Source organism: Nannospalax galili, unplaced genomic scaffold, assembly GCF_000622305.1.
Source record: "Nannospalax galili isolate Female #2095 unplaced genomic scaffold, S.galili_v1.0 scaffold1157, whole genome shotgun sequence".
Classification (NCBI taxonomy): Eukaryota; Metazoa; Chordata; class Mammalia; order Rodentia; family Spalacidae; genus Nannospalax; species Nannospalax galili.
The window spans coordinates 794388-817245 of NW_008340118.1; the positions used below are offsets into that span (position 1 = coordinate 794388).

The 22858-nt window shown below is 48.8% G+C and overlaps 1 protein-coding gene across 9 annotated transcripts in view; it reads left to right on the forward strand.

Moving 5' to 3' along the window:
* Sft2d1 (SFT2 domain containing 1) overlaps nt 1–22858 on the forward strand; it is a 115327-nt gene that overhangs the window by 3168 nt on the left and 89301 nt on the right. Inside the window, exons 2-8 of one of the 9 annotated variants that reach the window (XM_008835112.3) lie at nt 6779–6865; nt 7372–7454; nt 8641–8722; nt 10770–10805; nt 13259–13317; nt 14672–14701; nt 17507–17644. The exons of 5 other annotated variants lie outside the window; for them this stretch is intronic. In XM_008835112.3, coding sequence (XP_008833334.1) covers nt 6779–6865; nt 7372–7454; nt 8641–8722; nt 10770–10805; nt 13259–13317; nt 14672–14701; nt 17507–17510 — 381 coding nt within the window. In that variant the 3' untranslated portion in view covers nt 17511–17644. Of the gene's footprint in view, nt 1–6778; nt 6866–7371; nt 7455–8640; nt 8723–10769; nt 10806–13258; nt 13318–14671; nt 14702–17470; nt 17650–22858 lie in introns of those variants that run through there. 3 more of the 9 variants (XM_008835110.3, XM_029564528.1, XM_029564529.1) reach the window with 3 other exon arrangements.

Here is a 22858-nt window from a genome sequence, read left to right on the forward strand (position 1 = left end):
TAATAAGTATCATAGTGAGGGCTGGGTTGCAGTAGAGATTATTATTTTTTGTACCTCTCTGTAACTCATTGAGCACAAGTTAATGAAAACACTGAAGTCCATCTGGAAAACACCGTGGGGTAAAGGCAGAAGGCAGAAACCTGGTCAGGAGACTGCTCTGGTAGTTTCAGTAAGAGGTGAGTACCGCGTGGCTCTACAGGCTAAAAGTGACAACGGTTTAAAAGAAAGAAAAGAGGCAGAGTGTACCTGCCCGGCTTGAGTGTGCAACTAGCAGGGCTGTTTGGTGATGGGTTGGCTGTGTGAGACCCAAGGCTGTTTACCCAGAGCAGCTGGAAAGACAGGCATCTTCCCCTGAGTGGGAGGAGCAGGATCAGAGAAGAAAATCAGTTCTGTGTGATGCTAAGTCTAGGGCACCAGGAAGTGCCTAAGAGGAGATGCTGGGGGCCTGTTAGAGTCCATGAACAGAAACTAGATGTTCATGACCATGGGTGTAAGTTAAGAGGGGCAATGTGAGGTGTGACCTCTTGATGACCCCAGGGTGCACAGGTTAGAAGGAGCCCACAAGGACGGCAGAGAGGAGTGCAAGGGAGGAGAACCCAGCAGGTTGGAGGAGAACCCAGCAGGTGCGGAAAGAAAGCAAGGAGGAGGTGCCGCACCCTGTGATAGGTCTCCTAAAGTAACTGATGCTACGCCTAACCAGGGTGTGTGTGTGTGTGTGTGTGTGTGTGTGTGTGTGTGTGTACAGACGCCACATTACTTCAGATTTTTGTGGTAAAACAGGTAGTGTTTAGGGGGTGAAGGAGGGCCAGAGAACATTTTATTTTTAAAATTAGAAAATGCTAGATGTTTTTGTACTTGTGGTGGTAGTCCAGAAGAAAGGAACTGATCATTCCAGCAAGGGGACCCTTGCAGGGTGCTGTCCAGGAGTGGTAGGATCCAGTGGGCAAAGGGAAGGGCTGGCCAGGGCCTGCACAGGCTGCCGAGGGGACCACTGCTGGTTCATGGCCCACCTCCCTGGGGACTAGGTGGGGAGGTGCAGAAGCTGCCTGGGGCCTCTTTGGAAAGGAAACTAAGGATATTCCTGAAGACTGTTTCCATGGCTCTCCCAGAGGTCCCTCCTTCTAAAAACAACATTGTGAGGGTTAGAATTTCAGCACCTAAATTTGGGGGAGCACAGACATTGAGTTCATTGCACAGGATGTGAGATAAGTCATTAGCTTGCAGAGTGACTTCCACATTTACAATGGAAATAATTGGTGGTCTCACCTAAAAGCCTTCACACGGAAGATGGCAATAGAGGCTCCTGTTATAAAACTAAGCTGTGCCTTCCTCACAAGACGGTAATATAACCCACTGAGAGACTGAAACATTTGGTTTTCTGGTTCTCTGTCACATAACTCCTAAAATCCAGTGATACAGTCATCTGCATGCTGAGGAGTTGCTTGATGGCTGGAAGCCCTGGTTGCTGCGGGGTGGGGGCTGGTCACAGAAAAACAAAGCAGCTCTGGTTAGAGGGTTAGGCCTTTCAGCCCTTCGCTCAACCTCCTGTGGAGTGGAGGCTGAAGATTCAGGTGACACATGTAGGAGTGATGTAATTCATCATGTCTCTTCAGTAAGTCATCCAGGAAACCCAGACGACAGAGTTGGGTGAGGGCCCAGGCAACTGGATGCATAGAGTCCTAGAGGTCTAGACCCAGACAGGCCTCAGAGGTTCACAGCCCTGCCCCTAACCTCATCCTGCGTATCTCAGCGTTCGAGTCCTTTATAGTAAACCAGTAAATGTGTTTCCCCGAGTACTGTCAGCCATGACAGCAGCTTCTGGAATCCTAGGAGGGGTTATAACCAGTTTTCAGAAGCACAGGCAAGCACAGGGCTGTGGGTGGCCCCTGCGGGGGAGTGGGAGTACAGGCTGAGCCCAGCCCTGGGTCTGTGTTGTCTCCAGGCAGATGGAGTTAGAACTGACTGGATCAGAGACTACCGGGATTGTGGCACGGATGGCTTGTGTGGTGTCCAGTGAGTGTGGGGAGACTGTGCATTGCTTTCCTGTTCCCTCCCTCTCTGATTTCCTCATTTCATATGGTGGTCCTGGAGGAGTGCCTGGGGAAGACGGGGGCAGGGTGGAGGGTTCAGAAGAGCATTCTTGTCCTTCCCAACAGAGGGAGCTGGGACTGTCCAGGAGACATAGAGATGCAGAAGTTCAAGCAGAGAAGGGTCCTCGGATGCGCGGCAGGGAGTCCAGGCCAGTGCCGTGCAGGGGGTCCAGGTCAGTGTCATGCAGGGGTTCCAGGCCAGTGCTGTGGCAGGGAGCCTGTAGGCAGGCCTGAACAGCTGCACACAGTGCTGTGTTCTGAATGTGGTCCCCCCAATTCACGTGGTGAAGGTTGATCCCAAGCATGCTAGTGTTGAGGGGGCCTTTGGGGTATAGTTGGGAATGGACTTGGTATCCTTCAGTAGAGATCCCAGGGAGACCATGTCCCCTTTCTATCCTATGAGGAGGCAGCAGGAGGTACCATCTGTGAACCAGAGTTGAGTCCTTACCACACACCACGTCTGCCGGCACCTGACCTCAGACTTCCCGGTTTCAGAATCATGAGAAATAAATTTCTCTTGTCTATAAGCTGCTCAGGTGATGGTGCTTTTCTTACAGCATCAAGCATATAGTTTTTTATATAGCTGGGCCCCTCACCTAGCACTTAAGCAAGTACATAGCAACTCTAGCAACGGATGGGCAAGTGTGGAGGTTCAAGGGTGACAGCAAGTCGGGGCTTTGTGTAAGACAGGGGTCTTTGCATTTTTTTCATTTATGTTCATGAGTGTTTTGCTTGCATGTAAAACACTTGCAAGTGTACTTGTGTGTGCAATGCCCATGGGGCCAGAAAAGGGTGCCAGATCCCCTGGAACTAGAGTTACAGATATTTGTTAGCCACCATATATGTGCCGGGAGCAGCCATGGCTTAATCACTGAGCCGTGTCGCTAGCCCTTAGGTAGATTAAGCACAGCTAAAAGTAGGCTATTGTAGCGGAGAGTGTGAGTCACTGGAGAAGCCAGCTAGCGTAAACTCCTGAGAGAGTCTGAGGGGCAGGGCCCCAAAGATGGTAGGTAAGTGAACCTCCCTGGGAGAGGCAGGAAGAGCCCAAGCCAGAGCAAGGGACAGGGTTTGGATGCTCTTGTGGTGGGCATGGTAGTTGTGAGAAGTTCTCACTGCTGGCTTCAGTGTTTTATCTTGGTGGGTGGAGCTGTCTGCTGGAGGATGGGGGGCATTAAGGCAGGAACGAGAGGTGGAGTCTATTGCAGTAGAGGGCAGGTTGACTTAAAGCATCAGAGGCCAAGTGGCCTTCTGCAGGCCCAGTGAAGTTGGTGACACACTTCTGTACCTCTGTCCCCTCCCGTGCTCTGCCTACAACTTACGCTGTTTTCTGGGACCTCTGGGAGCACAGAAAACAGACTTGATGCAGAATGAGAGCTGCCTGGTGGGAACAGCGGAAGGAAACTTTGGGTGTCGTCTTGAAGCAGTGATAGTGTAATTTCTCTAAAATGAGAAGCTGAGGGCCAAGAGGAGCCAAGCTGAGGAGCAATTACAGTGTCAGCAGCTAGGAGACGGGTTGTTGAGCAAGGGTTTCAGGGAGGAGAGGTCCCGGGAGGGGGGTCATCAAGGGAAGTGGAGGGGAAAGCCACTGGAGATGGGAGCAGCAGCAGGATGGGATGCCTGTACGCAGTGGCCAGACCCACCATGTGGGCAGGGCTACCCTGTAACCAGGAGTCCTGCATGGGAGAGGTGACCAGGAAAGCAGGTCAGGAAAGCAAAGCCTAGACAACAAGGGGCTGAGGGATCTCTAGGCTGTGGGCCCTGAGGAGGGGAACGGGCAACAGACGATTTCCTCAGAGTGGCTTGGTTTTCTCTTACAGACCACTCTGGGGAGAGGAAAGGAGGGGAGTACAGGAGCCAGGCCTTTCCTAACTGTGAGAGACACAGCAGGTTTATTCTCGCAAGCACCTGGGAGCTGTCCCTGCAGCGCAAGCCATGTGGCACTGGACCTCTGCCTGTCCACCAGGGACAGACGCGGCCATGGGTTCAGTTGGATGGTGGGTCCATTCACTGTCCTCAGTGCTGGTGCTGTTGAGGAATTAGCATCTGTGGTTCACCTTCCTCTGGTTCCCATCCTTCCTGTTCTGTGTGTGACCTCCTGGAGCCAGGCAGCACTGTTTGTTCAGTGTGGAGAAGTGGCCCTTGGTTTACAGGAGCCGCCGTCCTCTTGCTTCCTCTGAAGACAAATAAAACAAAGGAGGCTGTGGCAGTTTTAGAGAGAGAGAGAGAGAGAGAGAGAGAGAGAGAGAGTGTGTGTGTGTGTGTGTGTGTGTGTGTGTGTGTGTGTGTGTGCGCGCGCGCATGCGTGCATGCATGTTCTGAGCCTGAGAAGAAAGACGATGGCGTCGTTCTTGGCTGGAAAGGACAGTGGCACCCAGACGATGGTGCCGGTGGAGCTGGAAGCCTGGTCTTCTGTCCCTGCCGGGAGCAAAGAGGGTCCCACATACTGAAGGTTGTCACCCTCAAGCCCCCGGGTCCCAAATGAGAACTGGGAAACTGTTTCTGTACCTGCAGCACATCATTTGCTTATGAATTCCATGTTTAAAAGTAGAAATAATTTGTCACGATGTTCCAATTTTAAAATCGTCACATGAAAAATGTCAGTAAGTGGGGAAAGCTACCATACAAATACCCACAAATTTGTTGATGGGGAAAACTAAACTGACCATTGAAAAGGAGCCATCATTTGAGCTTAGAAACAATGGGGTGATTTCAGTTCTTAAAGTAAAGTAAAAACACGTGTTTTTTTCCTCGTAAGTCCTTGCATCATTATAGGCTTGTGCCAACCTTTAGGAGTCATGACTGGTGTATTGTACCTGTCTTTAACTGAAAAATGAAAATGGGATGTTTGTATGATAAGAGCACGGAGTTCTGACGTGTATACCACGTGGGATGGCAAATAAAGCTGGATGATATTTCCATCTTAAACGAGGAGCCATTAGGCCATTTATTAAGCAATGTGCAAATTTTGGGGGTTTTCTATTCTGAGTGTTAAAATATACTTAGTATATGAATTCCTGATCAAAAAGAACCTTAGGTGTTTTCTTAGGCAGGTTCATTCTGTATTCACAACCAGGTAATTCGTTTTTCGATAAACAGGTAGCATTGCTGGATATCAGTGTCTGAGTTAAAGTATACTTTAAAGACACTTTAAGACCCATTAAGCATGGCATGACGTGTTACATTAAGCATGATGTGTTAAGTTGGCAGAAGGCTTAGTTGTTTTATCTGTGTTTCATGCTGCCTGTGGATTCTCAGTGACCTGCTGAGGTGAGTGTAATGAGGTCGAGGGCGGCCACACATGAGCTCACTGCTGTTGCTTCACGGCTGGAATATGTCCAAGTACAGAGTTTGACCTTTTAAGTGTGTGCTAGTGCGAGTTAGAGATTTAAATTTTGGAATGGAAATTCTTGTACATTTCTGGTTTCTTTTTTCCCCTCCCTCCCTCCCTCCCTCCCCAGGGCAAGAGCTCATAAAGTCCAGCCTGGCTTTGAACTCCTGATCCTCTTGCCTCTACCTTCCAGGTGGTGGGGTTATAGGCATGCTCCACGTCCAGCTAAATTTGACAGTTTTTAGTCTGACTGGGAAGATAGTTTTAACAGTGTACTTGGAACACTCATGTCTTTATTTAATCCTGATTGTGTGCTGTATTATCGTTCTGTCCAAAGGACATCTAGACTTTTCCTACTATAAAATTTTTAGAAGTTTGCATGGCTCTGGGTGTGGTGGCACACACCTTTAGTCCCAGCACTTGGGAGGCAGAGGCAGAGGCTGGCCCATCTCTGTGAGTTCAAGGCCAGCCTGCTCTACATAGTGAGTTCCAGGACAGCTGGGGCAACAGGGAGACCCTTTCTCAAAAAAAAAAAAAAAAAAAAAAAAGGAGAGAAAAAAGAAGTTGCATGGTATATAGAAAGGTTGCTGTAGAATAAATTATTTCAAATATGTGTTTGCAATGTTGAGATGTGCAGTGCTCTCATAAATTGGCATTAAATGAGCTGTTTATAATGGAGGTTGTCGGGTGTATGCTGTGGACCCTGTGGGTGCTGGCCTGGGTTCCCTCCTCAGGCCCCCAGTATCCTCAGTGCTGTTGGCTCTGCAGGCTGTGCAGTCACCGTTACTTTACCCCGGCGTACAGCTGGGCGCCAACTGAGGAGGGCCCTAGAGGCCAGTTGCTTCCTTAGGCTGGACTTGCCCTGCAGCACAGCTCACGGTGGACCCAGGCTCATCTCACCCTTTCAAGGTGACTTCCCCTCACTCCAGCTTCCCTGGCTTCATTAAAGGTTTCTGCGGAGACCAGTTCCCACCCTGTCTCACTGCCCAGGGCCTGCAGAAGTTGAGTGTAGGGTGAACCTATGTGCGTGACCGGGCTTCGGTTCTCAGCATGCTGCCTGCCTGATTTTTATCCTGGTTTTAACAATCTGGGGTTTCATGATGTGTCTCACACATGATGTCGTTTTGTCTAGATGAGTGTGCATCTGCTGCCTCTAATGGAGAAACATAAACCACGCTGCGATTGCACCTGCCCAACTTGTTTCTCAGCATTGTTGGGTATCCAGACGTTCGTCTGCCCTTTAGAACCACAGCAGTGACTACACCATGTAGACTAAAGTGTGTGTTAAAGTGGACTTGCTTAGTTTAGAGTCAGATTGGTAAACGGGGATCGGGCTAACGCTCTCAATTGTCCTCCTAAGGTCCTGGATGCCTCGGCCCTCAGTTTCAACACCAGAGTGAAGTGGTTTGTCGTGTGTTTTGTGGTGGGCATTTCCTTCTCCATCCTTGTGAGTTAAAGCTTTCTGTTACTCAATAATCTTCATGTCGTATTAGACTAATGATCTCATTTAGCACTAACTAGCAGCCTACTTTATCTAAATGACTGTTAGATTATTTTGATGGAGAACAGTGACCTTAAATGTGTTAGGGATCATTCAAAAAAATGTAGAAGGCAATGTTTTGATGAACTTGGAAGAGTATTGAAATAATTTTATTTAGGACATCAGTGTGTGTTGGGATGAAACTGAACAGTCAATAATTTAGATATGTTTTACTGTCTGTTTTAAACTTGCTGTTCAAATGAACATTAATTTCAGTAGAGTGAGATTCACTGACAATTTTGTTATGGCTCATTTGTATCTACTCATACAAATAGTTTCTACTACACAACCAGAGACTGTGTATTACCACAATTCTATTTAAACATAAGTATTAACCACTGTAGCAGTGCATTTATATTTTAGGCTATTAAGATCACAATGTTATTTTTAACTAACTGTAACATCTAATTTAGGGAACTGGATTGTTGTGGCTTTCTGGTGACATAAAACTCTTTGCATTGTTTTATACCCTTGGAAATCTTGCTGCCCTGGCCAGGTGCGTTTTGTTAGAGTTTGCTTTCTGTGACAACAGATTCCTCCCTCTCTCCCGCCCTTCCTTCCTCTCTCCCGCCCTTCCTCCCACTCTCCCGCTCTTCCTCCCTCCCTTTATTAAGACTGAGTCTCACCATGTAGCCTTGACTGGCTTGGAGCTCACTATATAGACCAGACTGACTTCAAACTCCTAGAGTTCCACCTGCCTCTGCCTCTTGAGTTCTGGAATTTACAGGCATACTACTGCACCCAGCTCAGATTCCTTTCCAATAGGCAATTTGCTAGCAGAGTTTTTCTGTTGATGTATTTATATTGTAAATTCAGCAACAAAGTTTATGTTTATCGTGTACGTACTCAGTCCTATTACATAAGTGAGTACTAGTGATCAGTAGCCAGCCTTGAATTTGGGGAGCACATGTTGTGACCTGGATCTGGATCTGTTGTATGTCACGAGACAGGTGTTGGTCCCCTCCTGTACTGTGCTGGAGATGGCAGACGGAGGAACCCCGCCCCCTGAGTTGACTAAGGCAGGATTTCCAGCCCACATTGTACTCTAGAGCCCAGCGGTGTGGCTGCTACACTCTAGTCTTGGCTCCTCTGGAGCTCAGGGCTTGTGAGGGAGACCCACACAGGAAGCCAGAATCAACAGTGCTTTGAGACCACATTGTGTCCTGAAGAATCCTTTCAAAGTTAAGGGGAAAAGCCAAATGTGGTGACATGCCTGTGATTCCAGCACTTGGAAGGAGGAAGCAGAGTGAAGCGTGGGTTCTAAGCCAGCCTGGGTTATGTACCAAGACCTTGTTTCAGAATGACAACAGTAAAAGTAAAATAAATAAATAGAAAAATATCCAGCACTCAGGTGGCTGAGGCAGGAAAATGGAGTTCCCAGCCAGCCTGGGTTACATAGAAAGACCCTGTCTCAAAACAAATGAACAACAACAATAAACAAACAAATAAATAAATAAGAGAGAAAAGTTCCCAGCTCTTCCATGGAGGATGAGGCAGGAGGGTCAGCAAATTTGAGGCCAGCCTAAGCTTTGTCTCAGACAACAGCAACGTGACAGCAAACCCACAGAAACCAAACCAAAAAGTCCTGGCAAAGTAAAACAACACAATTCGTTTTATAAAGCAGCTTAGTTTTGCACAGCCAGACAAACTAACGGCACCACCTCCTGCTTTGCTCCCAATAGTACCTGCTTCTTAATGGGACCTGTGAAGCAACTGAAGAAGATGTTTGAGCCAACGAGGCTGCTTGCCACGATTGTTATGCTTGTGAGTGGATGATGCAGTTCCATAGACATTATTAAAGTCTTTTCTGCACTAGCTTTAAGTAATTACCTGTTCATATATATTTGTATATGTGTGCACACACACTTGTGAAGTAAAATGGTGTTTCCAAGGCTTTGTGGTTGAGGAATTGGGTTTGTACGGTGCTAACGGTTGTCATTGGCTGATGAGGCCTGCTTCCTTTTGCACGCACCTCACGTAGCTGTGTACAATGACCACCAGAGCCGACTGTATTTTTTTTAATTTTTTTTATTATTTTAATTTTATGTGTATGTGTATTGCCTGCGTGTAGGTAAGTGCACCCGTGTTGTTCAATGCCTGTGGAGGACAGAAGAGGCTGTCGGATCCCCTGGAACTGGAGTTACGGACAGTTGTTAGCTTTCATGTGGGTGCTGGGATTCGAACTGGGTCTTCTGCAAGAACAGTCAGTGTTCTTAACCCCTGGAGCCATCTCTCCAGCCTGCTGATTGTATTTTTAAGCCTGTAACTGTTGGGGTATCTGTTCTTCAGAGGGCAGGGTTAGAAGACAGGCCTCTGAACCCTTGGAGTCTTCTCAGGAAGAACTGTGTTACAGTTTGTCATTGGTTTGTGTCCCTGTTTGCCGACCTGACAGTTATATTGGCTTCTGAACGGTGTTGAGTCCCCTTTGTGGCTCTGGGTCTGACAGTGACTCAGGCAGCACTGCGATGTTCACTTTAGCCTGAGCCTGGGGTGGGCAGAGAGCTCATGCTGACTGACTGGTTCATGGTTGTTAAAATTTGGGGGTTTTAGTTTTGTGTGTAGAATGGGCCAAGAAACCCAGGCTCATACCCTTCTCCATCTCTCCCCCAGGCTCACACCCTCCTCTATCTCTCCTCCATCCCCAGGCTCACACCCTCCTCCATCTCTCCTCCATCCCCAGGCTCACACCCTCCCCCATACCCCCCCCAACACACACACTTATACCTGGTCTGGTTTTCTTACAGCATAAAGAATTTAAGTTACAGCATTAGCTGATTTTTTTTTAACAGTAACATTTCCCGTACAACCAGCCTGTAGTGTTGTGAGTTCAGAATATTAAACTGTAATCTGCCCATAATTTGGTCAACTCAAGCTCACTTTGGTTTGATTTTATTTTTATGTCTTTTTTCTCACCATTTAGCTTTTGTGGTTGAGTTTCCTTGGTCCACATGTACTAACACATTTTACCCTTTGCTGGGAAATCACCTTATATTGTTAAGCTCCAGGAAATTTATTTCTCTAATATTTTACTTAGGTTTCTTTTATTTAAGGTACCTTGGCACTGTAACACTTGTAGTGATCTGCCTTATGCAGTCATTCAGTGAGAGGAGGCTACCCCGGCTATTTGGTCCAACCTGGTAGTGCTTGAGTCGCAGTGTTTCCAGGAGAAATGCTGAACCCAGGGAGTGCTCACACGTGTGTTTTGTTTTTTGTTTTTTGTTTTTCCGCCTTGAAGACCAGATGATGCCCCCTAGCGCCCATTTGCCAGCTCCACTCACATGGAAGGCAGAAAATCATTTTGATTTTCACCATGTGAAGGCAGTGGGCAGATGCTCTCCCCAGGTTAAAGAGAGGAAAGCCAAGCCATAGAAAAGCCCCATTGAGCCCTGGCCTCTGAGATGATGAAGGTCAGCCTGGGGTCACATCAGGCTTTCCTAACTCAGACTCCTGCCTCTGTGACATAGGTGTGCAAGGTGACATGGGCATGCAGATTGAGCCTGCAGTCTTCTGTTGAAGCGGTATTGGTCGCTTTAAAGAACACAGTGGAACTGGCTGACGTCACTGGCGCTGTGCAGGTGGAACTGTTGGCACTGCTGCTGGATGTCACCGAGTGCTGTTGAGGCACATTACTCACTTAGTGCCTCAGTCTGCCAAGGAACATTGCCGCTTTGATGTGACAGCCATGGTCCATGAGTGAGACTGAAGTCCTAGCATGTTGTCTGTGCACATAGCACTTCTGGTTATGGGGCAGTTTGTGGTTTGTTGGGCTCTTGGAGTCTCAGGCTTCTCATTTACTCTTTTCTTCCCCTAGTTGTGCTTCGTGCTCACCCTGTGTGCCGCTCTCTTGGTAAGTTACATCCACCATGCTGGCTCTCGGCTGCCTGTTCCCTCTCAGTGTCATCTCAGAATAGTTCAAGGTCCTAAGCTGACTAGGGATGTCCGGCTGGCTAGATGGGAGATGGGTTCTGCTCTGGACAGTTTGCACAGAGACCGTTGTTAGTTAGGTGAACAGGTTCCCACAGCACACTGTGCTGAGGCTGGGTCGACGTCCCTGACTGCCCTCAACTGAGAAGCCGCGGCACAGCCTGAGTCCTGCAGGCCTCACAGTGACTGTGGCTCGGGAGGAAGCAGCACAGGGGCAGGTCAGACCAGACCAGAGAAGAGTGGCCAGGGGACAAGCAGGTCAGCAAATAGAACGCACCTCCGTCAGTACAGTGCCATTTCTAGCTAAGCACCAAGCTGCCTTTGAAGAGGTCACACTGCCCTCTCTCTGACTTAAGGGCTCAGCTCTTTTCTCTGTTGACTATAGTACCTGCCTGCGTCAGGGGGCTCTAAAGGTGGTTCTGAGCTGTCGACATAATAAGATTAAAATTATTTTTTACATTTTATTTTCATTTATTTTGTGTGTGTGTGCACGTACATACGTTTGGGCCTGGGCCACAATCCCTATATAGAGGTCAGAGGGTACCTTGCAGAGTTCTCTCCTTCCACTATGTGGCTCCCAGGATCAGACTCAGGTTGTCCAGCTTGGCAGCAAGTGCCTTTACCCACTGAACCATCTTGCCTGCCCCATTTGTTTTTGTTTTGTAAAGGCAGGGGCTAGGCATGTAGCTTAGTGATAGAACATGCCCAGCATATGGCAGGTCCTGGGTTTGATTCTCCAATACCACAGCGGCGAAGAGTGTGTAATGTGTTTTCAGAAATGCCCTACCAAATATCATCTGGATTTCCCTTTTGTTTTGGTGATGTAAGGACCAATATGACATTTCTGTAGACCTCAATTCCAAATGATAACCTAATATTAAATGCTTCGTATACACCCTGGGGATTTCTGGTTTGGGAATGGCCCAGCTGCCTGTCCGTGAACATTAAAGTAGGTTGTAGGGAGATGGCTCAATGAATGAATCACTTGCCATGTGAGCATGTGGACCTGAGCTTGAATCCCCAGAACCTGTGTAAGGCTGAGCATGTAGTAAGAGTGACCGCAGCACTCCTGCAACGACAAGGGGCAGAAAGAGGAGACTCCCCGGAAGCTTGTGGGCCAGCAGCCGGACCTGAGCTTGAATCCCCAGAACCTGTGTAAGGCTGAGCGTGTAGTAAGAGTGACCGCAGCACTCCTGCAAACGACAAGGGGCAGAAAGAGGAGACTCCCCGGAAGCTTGTGGGCCAGCAGCCCAGTGTGTTCAGCAATGTGTAACAGAGGGCCTGTCTCAAACAGGGTAGGTGAGGAACTACACCCAAGCTGGCCTCTGACCTCCGCACATGCTTTGTGGCACACATGCGTCCACATTCACATGCATACATGCATACATGGTCACGCATTATACAAACACAAGAGAGTAAAGGAATAAATACAAGTTCAGGGTTAGCCTGGACTACAGAGAAACACTGTTCTCAAAGGGAGAGAAAGCAGCTTGAGACGGGACGGGGTAAGTTCCACCCCGGGTTTTAAATGCTGATTCTAGCCGGGTGTGGTGGCACTTGGGAGGCAGAGGCAGGCGGATCTCTGTGAGTTCAAGGCCAGCCTGGTCTGCATAGTGAGTTCCAGGCCAGCTGGGGCTACAAGGAGACCTTGTTTCAAAAAGACCAAAAAGAAAAAATAATAATAAATAAAAAATAAATGCTGATTCTAGAAAGTTAGTGTAGCTTTAAAAGTCCTAACCTGTAAGAGTTTCGTGTCCCAGCCTATGCGTAGCCGTTTCAATAACAATGAAACTATGTTCTGCAGTATTTTTATCTTTTAAAGATTATTCTTATTTTACATGTATATGGGGTGTCTGCACGTCTGTATGGGGCACCATGTGCGTGCTCGGTGCCTCTGGAGGCCAGTAAACAGCACTGGAGCCCCTGGAACTGGAGTTTATGGGAAGTTGCAAGCTTCCATGCGGGAGCTGAGAATTGAGCTCTGGTCCTCTGCAAAAACAGCAAGTGCTCTTAACCACTGAGGCATCTCTCTAGCCTGCAGAATTTAAAATTGATAAAGACGGCATTTGAAAAGAAACGTACTTCCACAGACATCTAGTTTTTTAAATATTTCAGACTAAAATTTAATAAAATAAATGGTACTAGCTCTTTTTTCTTTTTTTCAAGATGGTCTCCCTGTGGCCCCAAATGGCCTGGAACTCACTATGTTGACAGGCTGGCCTTGATCTCAGAGAGATCCACCTACCTCTGCCTCCCAAGTGCTGGGATCAAAGGCGCGTGCCACCACACCTGGCCTGTCTTTGTGTTTTAAGGGGAAGAAAATTGAATGTAGTTTAGGGAATGTTTTTAACCCTGAACTTGTTCTTCTGTTGTCAGCGGCCCAAGAACGGACTGGCCTTGCTCTTCTGCATCCTGCAGTTCTTGTCCATGACCTGGTAAGTCCACTCCTGTGCGGTACAAGTGAAAAGGGGCAGAGCTGTTAGAAGCGTGCCTCACATCCTCTGAAGCCCTAGGAAAGGGAGCCCGTGCCTGAGAGCCAGACCTGCAAATTCAATGGGGTGAGGCAGGTCTGGGCGTAGGCCTCAGTGGTACCTCTGGGGAAAGCTGTTGAAGCAGAGTGCGCCTGGTACGGTGGGCTGCTGGGAAAAGCATGGATGGCCTGCATTTCCCTAAAAGGAGTAAATCGCAGGATGAACCCGAAGGCATCTGCTTCTCTGGCATTCTGTGCTGGTAGTGACAGTCAAGCATTCATCCAACGCTGGTGGAGATAGGTGCTTGTTGAGTGTTGCTTCTGGCCATCCCTGCCCGATGCCTGTGCACCCGCCTTTCTGATCAGACTTCCTCCCTGTAGCCGTATGTGTCTTACTCTGCCTCTGTTCATCTGCACAGAAAGCCACAGTACTTTTTTGAGTGTGCTGGCTGCTCCTGGCCCTTCCCAGTCAGGCCATGAGTGGGTTTCCTATGCTCCCTCCCAGTGGCCAGAACCCTTCCTGATTTTGCTGGTTTGAGTCTTTCCTGTCTGTTGTTCTTTGGATCCGGGTCCTGCTTTTCACTGGTAGATACCACATCATCACATTTCAGATCCACCTTATGATGTGCATTGAAATGTGGAGACATTTAAATAAAATCTGCGGGCTACTTTCTCTAATATTCTGCCTAATGTATTCTCAGTCGACATCTAAAGGGGCAAATAACCGATTCTTAATCATTTCTATTAAAAAGATAAGTGGGTAACTTTTGTCAGAAGAAGCTTTAAACATCAGCATCAGAATCACTGAGCATTTGTTAAGACACAGATTACTGGGGCTAGAGAGATGGCTCGTGAGTTAGGAGCACTGGTTGCTCTTGCAGAGGACACCTAAATGAGGGATCACAAATATCTGTAACTCCAGTTACTGGGGATCTGATGCCCTCTTCAGGCCTCTCAAGGCATTGCATGACACAGGTGCACTTGTATACATGCATGTAAAACAGATAAAATTAATTTTTTAAAAACCACAGATTACTGACCTGTGGGGCTCAGTGGAAGATGACCTAGTGGTGATGTAGGACCCTGGGTTCCAGCCCCTCACAGCAAAACAAGTGAAGCAAAGCAGAAACCCTGCAAATTGATCGATTCGGTCTGCAGTGGTGTAGAAACTGGTGTTTAATAAGCTCTCGGGTCATGCTTTTGCCTGTGTCTGGGGTCACAGTGTGAGAGCTGCTGTGGTGGCTGCAGTGCTGTGTGTGGCCACAGACACTGGAAGGCTGTGGTGTCTAAGTTCCAATATCCTTGGTTCTCGGTTGCAGGTACAGTCTGTCCTACATCCCGTATGCACGGTGAGTACTTTGAATCCCATCTTGTTCTTTCTGGACATGAATTTGTCATTTTTACATTAAATATGATTTAGATTAGGCTTTTTGATTTACTTTGACTTTGTTGCTTAAAGGAAGTTTTTTGGTTTTTTGTTTGTTGGTTTTGGTGTTTTTGAGACAGGGCCTCCCTGTAGCCCCAGCTGTCCTGGAACTTACTATGTAGACCAGGCTGGCCTCGAACTCACAAAGATCTGCCTGCCTCTGCGTCCAAGTGCTGGGATTAAAGGCGTGCACCACCACGCCTGGCCCAGGTAGTTATTTTTAAGTAAGACAAGAAGCTTGGCATTTGAAGCAAGCACAGGTGGACATCCTGGTGCTGTAGCTGTTGAATTGAGCATGCCCTTAGTCCTGCCTTCCCTGTGACATTTAACAGTTAGGGAGTTTGACACGATCCGATCCCCTGTCTGGTAACTAGAATGCAGAGGCTCCAGCAAAACAAATTCCATGTTGTCAAATGACAGAGGAACTTAACAGGGAACTGAGGTGTGGTGCATCCGTGTTCTCAGCCCGCAGTCTCCCTCAGTATTCTGTGGGTTGGAAGCTGAGGTTGTGAGGACACAAATGTTTCTTACCTGCAGAAGCCTACGTAGATGTATGCTGAGAAAGAATGGCCATTTTCTTATACTTCTCTGGAGAAAATGTATTAATTTAGTTGTAGAAGAAAAATGCAACTTAATTCCAATCTTTTTTGTTGTTATTTTTGAGACAGGGTCTCCCTGTAGGCTCAGGAGCCTGGAACTTGCTATGTAGACCAGGCTGGCCTTGATTTCATAGAGATCTGTCCACCTGCTTCTGCCTCCCAAGTGCCAGGATTAAAGACATGAGCCAACCCCGCTGGCTCAAAAGGTGAATGAGTTTTATCACATTAATGCTTTTTGAATTCTTAAATGTAATAAACATTTCACTTTGAAAATTGAATTCATTTTTTGCTTCCTGGACACACCATGGGGTGGGCAGCTTTCTCCACACACCCTGCCTCATCATGGGCTTGAAAGCAATGGAGCCAGAAGCCCTTGGGCTGAGTCTCTTCAGCAGTGCCTCCACTAGCCAAATCCAAATCTGGGACATGGGCCAGAGACAGAAGTTTGTAAACCAGCAGTACCAGGAACAGGGACTAGCCATGCTGACTGTGCACAGGGAAGAAGAGCTCGACTGTTGGAGTCTGGCTTACTTCAGTTCACATGATTGTTCTGGTTGGGTTTCTGCTGCTGGATAAAACCCTCTGAAAAGCAGCTCACGGGAGGACAGGGTTTAGGTGGCTTACATGTCCAGGTCACAGTCCATCACTTGGGGAAGTCGGCAGGAACTTGAGGGGGAAACCATGGAAGTACACGGCTTGCTGGCTCATGCTTAGCCAGCTTTCTTATAGAGCCCGGACCACCTGCCCAGGCATTGGTGCTCACCACAGTGGGCTGGACCTTCCCACATCCAGTAATAGTCAAGACAGTCCTCCACTCACAGGCCCTCAGGCCTTCCCTCAGTTGAGACTTTTCCAGGTGACTGTAGGTGTGTCAGTCGACAGTTGAAGCTGACTAGACTAGAGCAGTGTCATTCCCAGTTCACACTGTCCTGAGAGTGGAGCACTTCTGTTCTTCAGTGGCTGAGTAAAACTCCTTGTGTGTGTGTCACGTTGTCCTTGTTCACCCACTGTTGGGCTTCTAGGCTGAGTCCATTGCTTGGCTTGTGAACACTGAACATGGGTACAGGTTTTAAAAAAATCAGTTAACTTTAAAACTTAATTCCTAGGTTATTATTTAAATTTATTTTTCTTTATTAAGATCAGCCTATGTACCAGTAAAGATTTCCTATGATAAATACCATTTCAAAAATTAGCAAAATGGGCTGGAGAAATGGCTCAGTGTTGCAGGTTTCCTCGCGGGTCCAGCCCACGAGGGACTGCAGGGAACGAGGGTTCTGGCCGAGGTGGGGTGAGCGGTGCAGAGTCAACACACAGACACTGGGAGTCGGGTGGAAGCAGGCACTAGGTGAGGTGCTGCAGACTTGTCTATTGCTGGAAAGGGCAGGCCTTATATATCTCTCCTCCTGCCCCCAGTGTCCCATAAGCTGGTTTGTCACTCCCTGATAGATCCCCTCATCCAGGCCGCTCGTGTCGTCAGTCTTGAGGTCCGGGGCAGATTAGGTTGGCTCTTTTGTGGAAGCACGGGCTGTGCTCTCAAGGTGGAAGCTGTGTTCTCTAGTGCGGCCTGTGCTTAGGGCTGGCACTTCCTCTCCTACAGCTCAGTAGTTAAGAGAACACTGGCTGCTCATACAGAGGACCAAGGTTCAATTTACAGCACCTACATGGTGGCTCACAACTATCCTTTTAACTCCAGTTTCAGGGGATCCCATGCCGCCTTCTGGCCTCTGCGAGCGCCAGGCACATACATGACACACATATATATTCAGGCAAAACAGTCATAAGATTAAATAAGATCTTTTTTTTTTTAATTAGCAAAAGTAGTTTAAAAGGACTTCAGGCCAGGCCTGGTGGCACACAACCTTTAATCCCAGCACTCAGGAAGCAGAGGCAGCCAGATCTCTGAGTTGGAGGCCAGCCTGGTTGACATAGTGAGTTCCAGGTAGCACTTGTATTTTAAGTGTATTGCAGAGCTTTATTATACCAGGAACGGTTCTGGAGAGTCGGTGCCCAACCGTAGAAAGGGACAGTGTGGGAGGGCTGCTTCCTGTGCATCTTCCCCTGAGGAGTGTCACCCACTTGCCTTCTTCCTGCAGGGATGCAGTACTCAAGTGCTGCTCTTCCCTCCTCAGCTGAGACTGAAGCTGCTCGAGGAAAGCATTGGGAAAGCATGCTGGGAAAGCATTCTGGGAAAGCAAAGCATTCTGGGAAAGCATTCTGGGAAAGCATTCTGGTCTGCTGTGAGGAGAGGAAGCCGCTTCTGATGCCCTCGCCACCCTGGAGACAACCGGCGGTGTTGGCTTGAGACGTTTCCTGTCCTGGTAAACCATGCACTTGATTGAACCCGTACATGGCGTAGCTTTAAACTCGCTGAGTCATTAACCCGCTGTTCTAAAGACAAGGATCTTAATCATTGCCATTTGTAAATAATGTCTACTCAGTTTTTAAATCCAAAACAGCTTTTGAAATGTGAGTATTTAAAGTATAAACCCGTGTTATGAGATATATTCAACTTATTTGGCTTTTTTAAAGGGTCTACAATTTTAAAGAGATTTTTTTTCTAACTTTAAAAATGTAAAACTCTAAAATTACTTATTACATGTAAAAAGTAATATATGTATCTTTACAATTTTTAAATAAACTCACTCTTGGATCAACTTTGGAATATCGTAGGTAGCCTGGCTTGATAAAATTTAGCTCAGCTGCTTTGCGGCCTTTCTGTAGAGAAATGAGCAAGACAGAGCCTCCTCCTAGCGGGTCGACTGAGGACAGTGTGCCAGGTAATAGGGCTGAAGGTAATAGGGCCTCAACGGGGGGCGGGGCCCCACTCAGAAGGTGGTGGCAGAGGTAGCAAGAACAGGGAACTGCTTCCACCCATGATGGGGGGTGGGCATCCCAGAGCCACAGGGAGCCGGCCCTGGGGTGCAGCAGGGTGAAGCGTGCAAGCAAAAGCCTAGCTGCCTCCATGGAGCAGGACCCTGCCTGAAGGTCAGGCAGCCATGAGCTACCTCCTGAGAGTGGAGGAGGCATTGCTCTTGTATAGTTAAGACTGGTGAGTGGGACGGTGTGTTGTCATGGAGATGAGTCCGTCTGGGGCAGGGCTGGGGCATTGTGGACAGTGACACTGTTCAGCATTTCAGAGCGCTGACGTGGTGGGAAGGAAAGGGTGGCCAGGTCATGCCCAGGAGCCGTGGACCTCAGAGCACCCTGTGTCCTGGGGCATCTGTAGGGGCTGCGCTCCATCCTTGTGCCAGGTCAGGGCACAGACGTCCCTGCCCTAAGAGGGCCCTGTCATGTGTGAGTCATACAGCACAGGTCAGCAGCTACAGGGTTCAGGCTGCCAGCTGCTGAGAGGAGAGAGCACACAGGGAAACGGGAGGCAGAGCTCTTAGTTCACAGGTGACAGGAAAGGGAAGATCTTGGATCTCGGCTCCGGGAGTAGTGGTTATATTAGTTACTTTGATTAAAGAAACATGACCAAGGCAACTCATAGAAGGAGAGAGTATTGGGCTTACAGTTCCAGAGGGTAGGACTCCATCTTGGGGGCGGGGCATGGCAGGAGGCAGCTGGAGTAGAAAGCTGGGGACTGCCAACTTCAAGCAGGCACAGAAAGCAGAGAAACAGGAAATGGGCAAGGCTAAAGCCCAGTAACCACTTCCTCCAACAAGGCCACATCTCCTAAACTCCCAGAAAGCCACCAGCTGGGGACAAAGTGTTCAGATACTTGGAGCCTGTGGGGACGTTCTCATCAAACCACCACAGTGGTCACGGGCCGCACTGGGCTCTTCTCAGAGGTCTGCATCCTGCCCAGCTGGTTGGCGTCTTGGTGCGGTGGCTTAGGCCCTGCTGTGCCCTTGCTCTTCCAGTCCGGTGCTCATCTGGTCCTGGTTCCCTGGCTGTGGGCATGCCACGAGAGGCATACAGACTGAAAACAAAATTGTGGGGTCCTTGAGAAATGTCTCCAGGTAGACGTTAAAACTCAGGAAGCCATAGTAGCTTATCAGATTCAGACGTGACTTCGTGAGTCTGCTGGCTTTGCTGAGTCCTTCAGAGAAGTGTAACCTCTCCTTTCTTCTTTCTTGTAAGCATGCTTTCCCTAGAGCTGTGGGTGTCCCCGATGTTGTGGGCTTTCTTACTCTCAGGACCCCCTTCTGGCTGTTGGTCTGACGGGTGTCTTACCACCATACCTGCTTCAAAGACGGCTACGGCTTTTCTTCTTTTCCATTCTCCTCCAGGCAGCTCCTGAGATTTGCAGCTTGCCTGCCCTGAGGGTTTGTCCTTGAGCTTCAAAAACCAAAGAACCAGATGCTTATGCAACCGCATGTATAAAATTCTCCAAAAAAATTTTTTTTAATTAAAAAAACGCTCAGGTTCTGTCTCTTCACCTTCTGTCCTGCCGTGGCTGGGTGTAGCCTGACCCAAGAAAGGGACATTGCAGGACTTGCAGGAAGCAGAGAGAAGTAGATGCCAACTGGAACAGCTGAGGTCCAGGCAGCCTCAGGGTCCCTTTGTGTCCAGAGTCAGATGGCTCTAAGTAACGCATTGGAGGGTATGCAGTGCTGGCCCGGGAGGGGCCCAGGACAACATGGAGCAGCTTTGGCTAATAATGTTCACCATGGAGATGGAGAAATGGGTTCCTAAATCCACCGATGTAGAGAGATACATGGACCACAGACCGTGTGTTGCCTTTCTGGACACTCTGGAAGTTCGTAGATGGAGAGGATGGGCCCTCAGTCCCAGGCCATGTGGCAGCAAGCAGTGCCAACCTGTGCAGGCCTTGAAGAATGTGAGGGTAACATTGGAAAGGATTGAAGATTGGTGAGCCCAGACCCTCCACCAGTGGAGGAACCTGGCATACTTGAGTCCTGCTGTGTTGTGTGCAGGCCAGGCAGGCACAGGTGGGAACCTAGGACAATGGGATTTAAACACACCCAGTTAAGCCCTCAGTTTTCAGCCCTGGACAAGAGGAGGGTTTGGAGGATTGCTGGTAGGAGGAGCCGGAGATGCCATATTTGAGTCCTCAGTGGGAGGGGACAGGTGGGCCGCCATGCCAGAGCCTTGGTTGGGGGGCACAGCTGTTTCAGTGTGAAAGTTACAAGTCAGGTCAGGTGTTGGTTAATCCAGTGAGACTTATTTCCTGGGGGGGGGACTAGGGAGAGGTCCTGCATCCCCCTAAAACTCTGACTTCTGAGTATCTCATCCAGTGCTTAGTGTGGTGGTGTGCGGTCTGATGCTCCCCGCCCCCCCAATCCTCACTTCAGCATCCTGCAGCTCTCTCCTTGTTGGGTAGCTGGGTTCTCAGCCCAAGCTGGGCTCATACTTGGTACCACGTCCCATGTCTGCTAGCCAGCTAACATCCATTCATACAGGAGAGGCGCCTCCTTGGAAAATCCATGCCCAAGGCAGGAGGGGGCTACTGCCAGGCCCTGAGGAGTTTCATGTCTCCCCCCTGCCCCCCAACAGGATCCAGTGCTCTGTCCTCAGTGTCCCATTACCTTTCCAGATCCTTAGAGGGATCCCAGGGTGAGGAGCCTGCACATGCACCTGAGGCTCATCTCTGGGACAACAGCACAACTGGACCAGGGGCAGGTGGCCTTCGCTAGGACCGCCTGTACCTGCCACCATGCGGAGGTCCGGGTGTTGAAAGGGTGTGGGATGGCTCCATACTCCGCCAGCTAGGACACTTCACTCAACCTCAGTTTCCTCATCACAGGAAAAGTGCAGGTTGGGCCAGCATTGGCCCCCCCGGGATGGCTGGGAAGAACAGATGAATGACCCCAGCGCTCAGGAGGCAGAAGCAGGAGGATTTGAGTTCGAAGCTAGACCATCCACATAGTGAGTTCCAGACCAGTCAGGGCTACATAGAGACCCTGTCTCAGAAAAAAAATAAACGAGTGACAGTGTCTGGCACATGGCACTCAGTCCTTAGGTAGCTGAAAAGGTGCAGACTCCTGTGGGAGGAGCCTGCAGTAAGGTGCCTAAGAAAGCCGGTCTACTCACCCTGAGTTTGGAATGCGATAGATGTCTGAGTCCTCCAGGATGGGCCTCAAGGACAAACATGTCCAGTACTGGCTGCCCCAGCTGCCCACACAGCCCTTGTCAGCAAGAGCTGGGAGTGGGAGGAGTCTCCTTAGGACCACTCATGACTGGTGATGGCCTTGGTGAACAGGCCCAAGGCAGCTTCTCAGAACCTGGGGGCATCACGTGGTATTAGTGTCAGGAGCTGGACTCTGTGACAGCAACCTGTGTTAATCCCTGTTTCTAATAGCCAGAGGGGTTGTGGCAGGATCCTGGAGTGTGACCAGCCGGAGGGTGGGGTGGAGGCTAGCAGCTTCCTCTCTATGCTGGTGTGGTCTAAGCAAACACAGACCAGTCTACTCTTCCCTTTAAACGCTGCCTTGTCCTAGCTCTTGAAGTATAAAATTAGCAGGAAAATGTTTTTGACATCATTTAAAGTGGTATCTTGTAAAAATGTAAGAGGCTGGTGTTGCAGTCCTGGCTCCGCCGGACTGAGTGTGTGCCACGGCTGGTGTGGTGGGACAGCTGATGGCCCCTTCTTCCTAGTGTCACTGTCTCTGGCCCACAGGGGAATGATTTAAGAATCAGCTTAGAACTAGGGATGAGGGAGCAAGTCAGAATCCCAACCTGTGAGAAAAATGTTAGTGTCAAATCTGATACCCAGTGGAATGAGTTGAAATTGCAGAGAATGGGGCAGTTGGATTCACATTTCTTGCCTTAAAATTCAGGTCTAGTTTAGGTTAAAGTTTTGACTGCTTATTGCTGTATCAAGTCTAATTACTTAAAATACAGAAATGGGGCTGTGGAAATCACTCAGTGGACAGAACACTTGCTGTACATGCATGAAGACCAAGTTTGGATCCCCAGCATCCACATAAAAGCTGGTGGTCTCAGGAGATGGGAGCCCAGGGGCAAGCTGGCCAAGTACTCTAACCAAAGAAGTGAGCTCTGGATCCGCCAGAGACACTGCCTTGGCAAATAGTGAAGAGGCAGCAAGTCACCGTATGTCAACCTGTGCTTTACACTTGTGCGCACATACATGTATACCTGCACACGTGTGCCCACACACATGCACTGTACTCATACACAAAAAAGCTTGAAAAACCAGAAAAAATGCAGAGTATGGGGTAACTAGGAAAGCAGCGTATTAAAATGTCTTGAAGTTTCAGAATGTACATTTAAATGTTACACGCCTTAGTAAAGCTGAGCAGTCCAGCAGTGAGAAGCGTGAACTGCTTCTCAGAACAGTGCTGATTTCCTGACATTATAATCTGATCACTCTTAGTTTTTTTTCACTGGTAACTCCATGGTGATGACACAGCCACAGTGCGTCGTCCCCCCCCCCCCCCTGGGGGCCCCAAAAAAAAGTGATGCAGGTGGCTTGGTCAGTATGACCAACTCTGCAGCTCTTTGGGGCTGGACCATCACCAGCTGGGGTGTTTTCTATAGGTGGGTCACACCTGTGG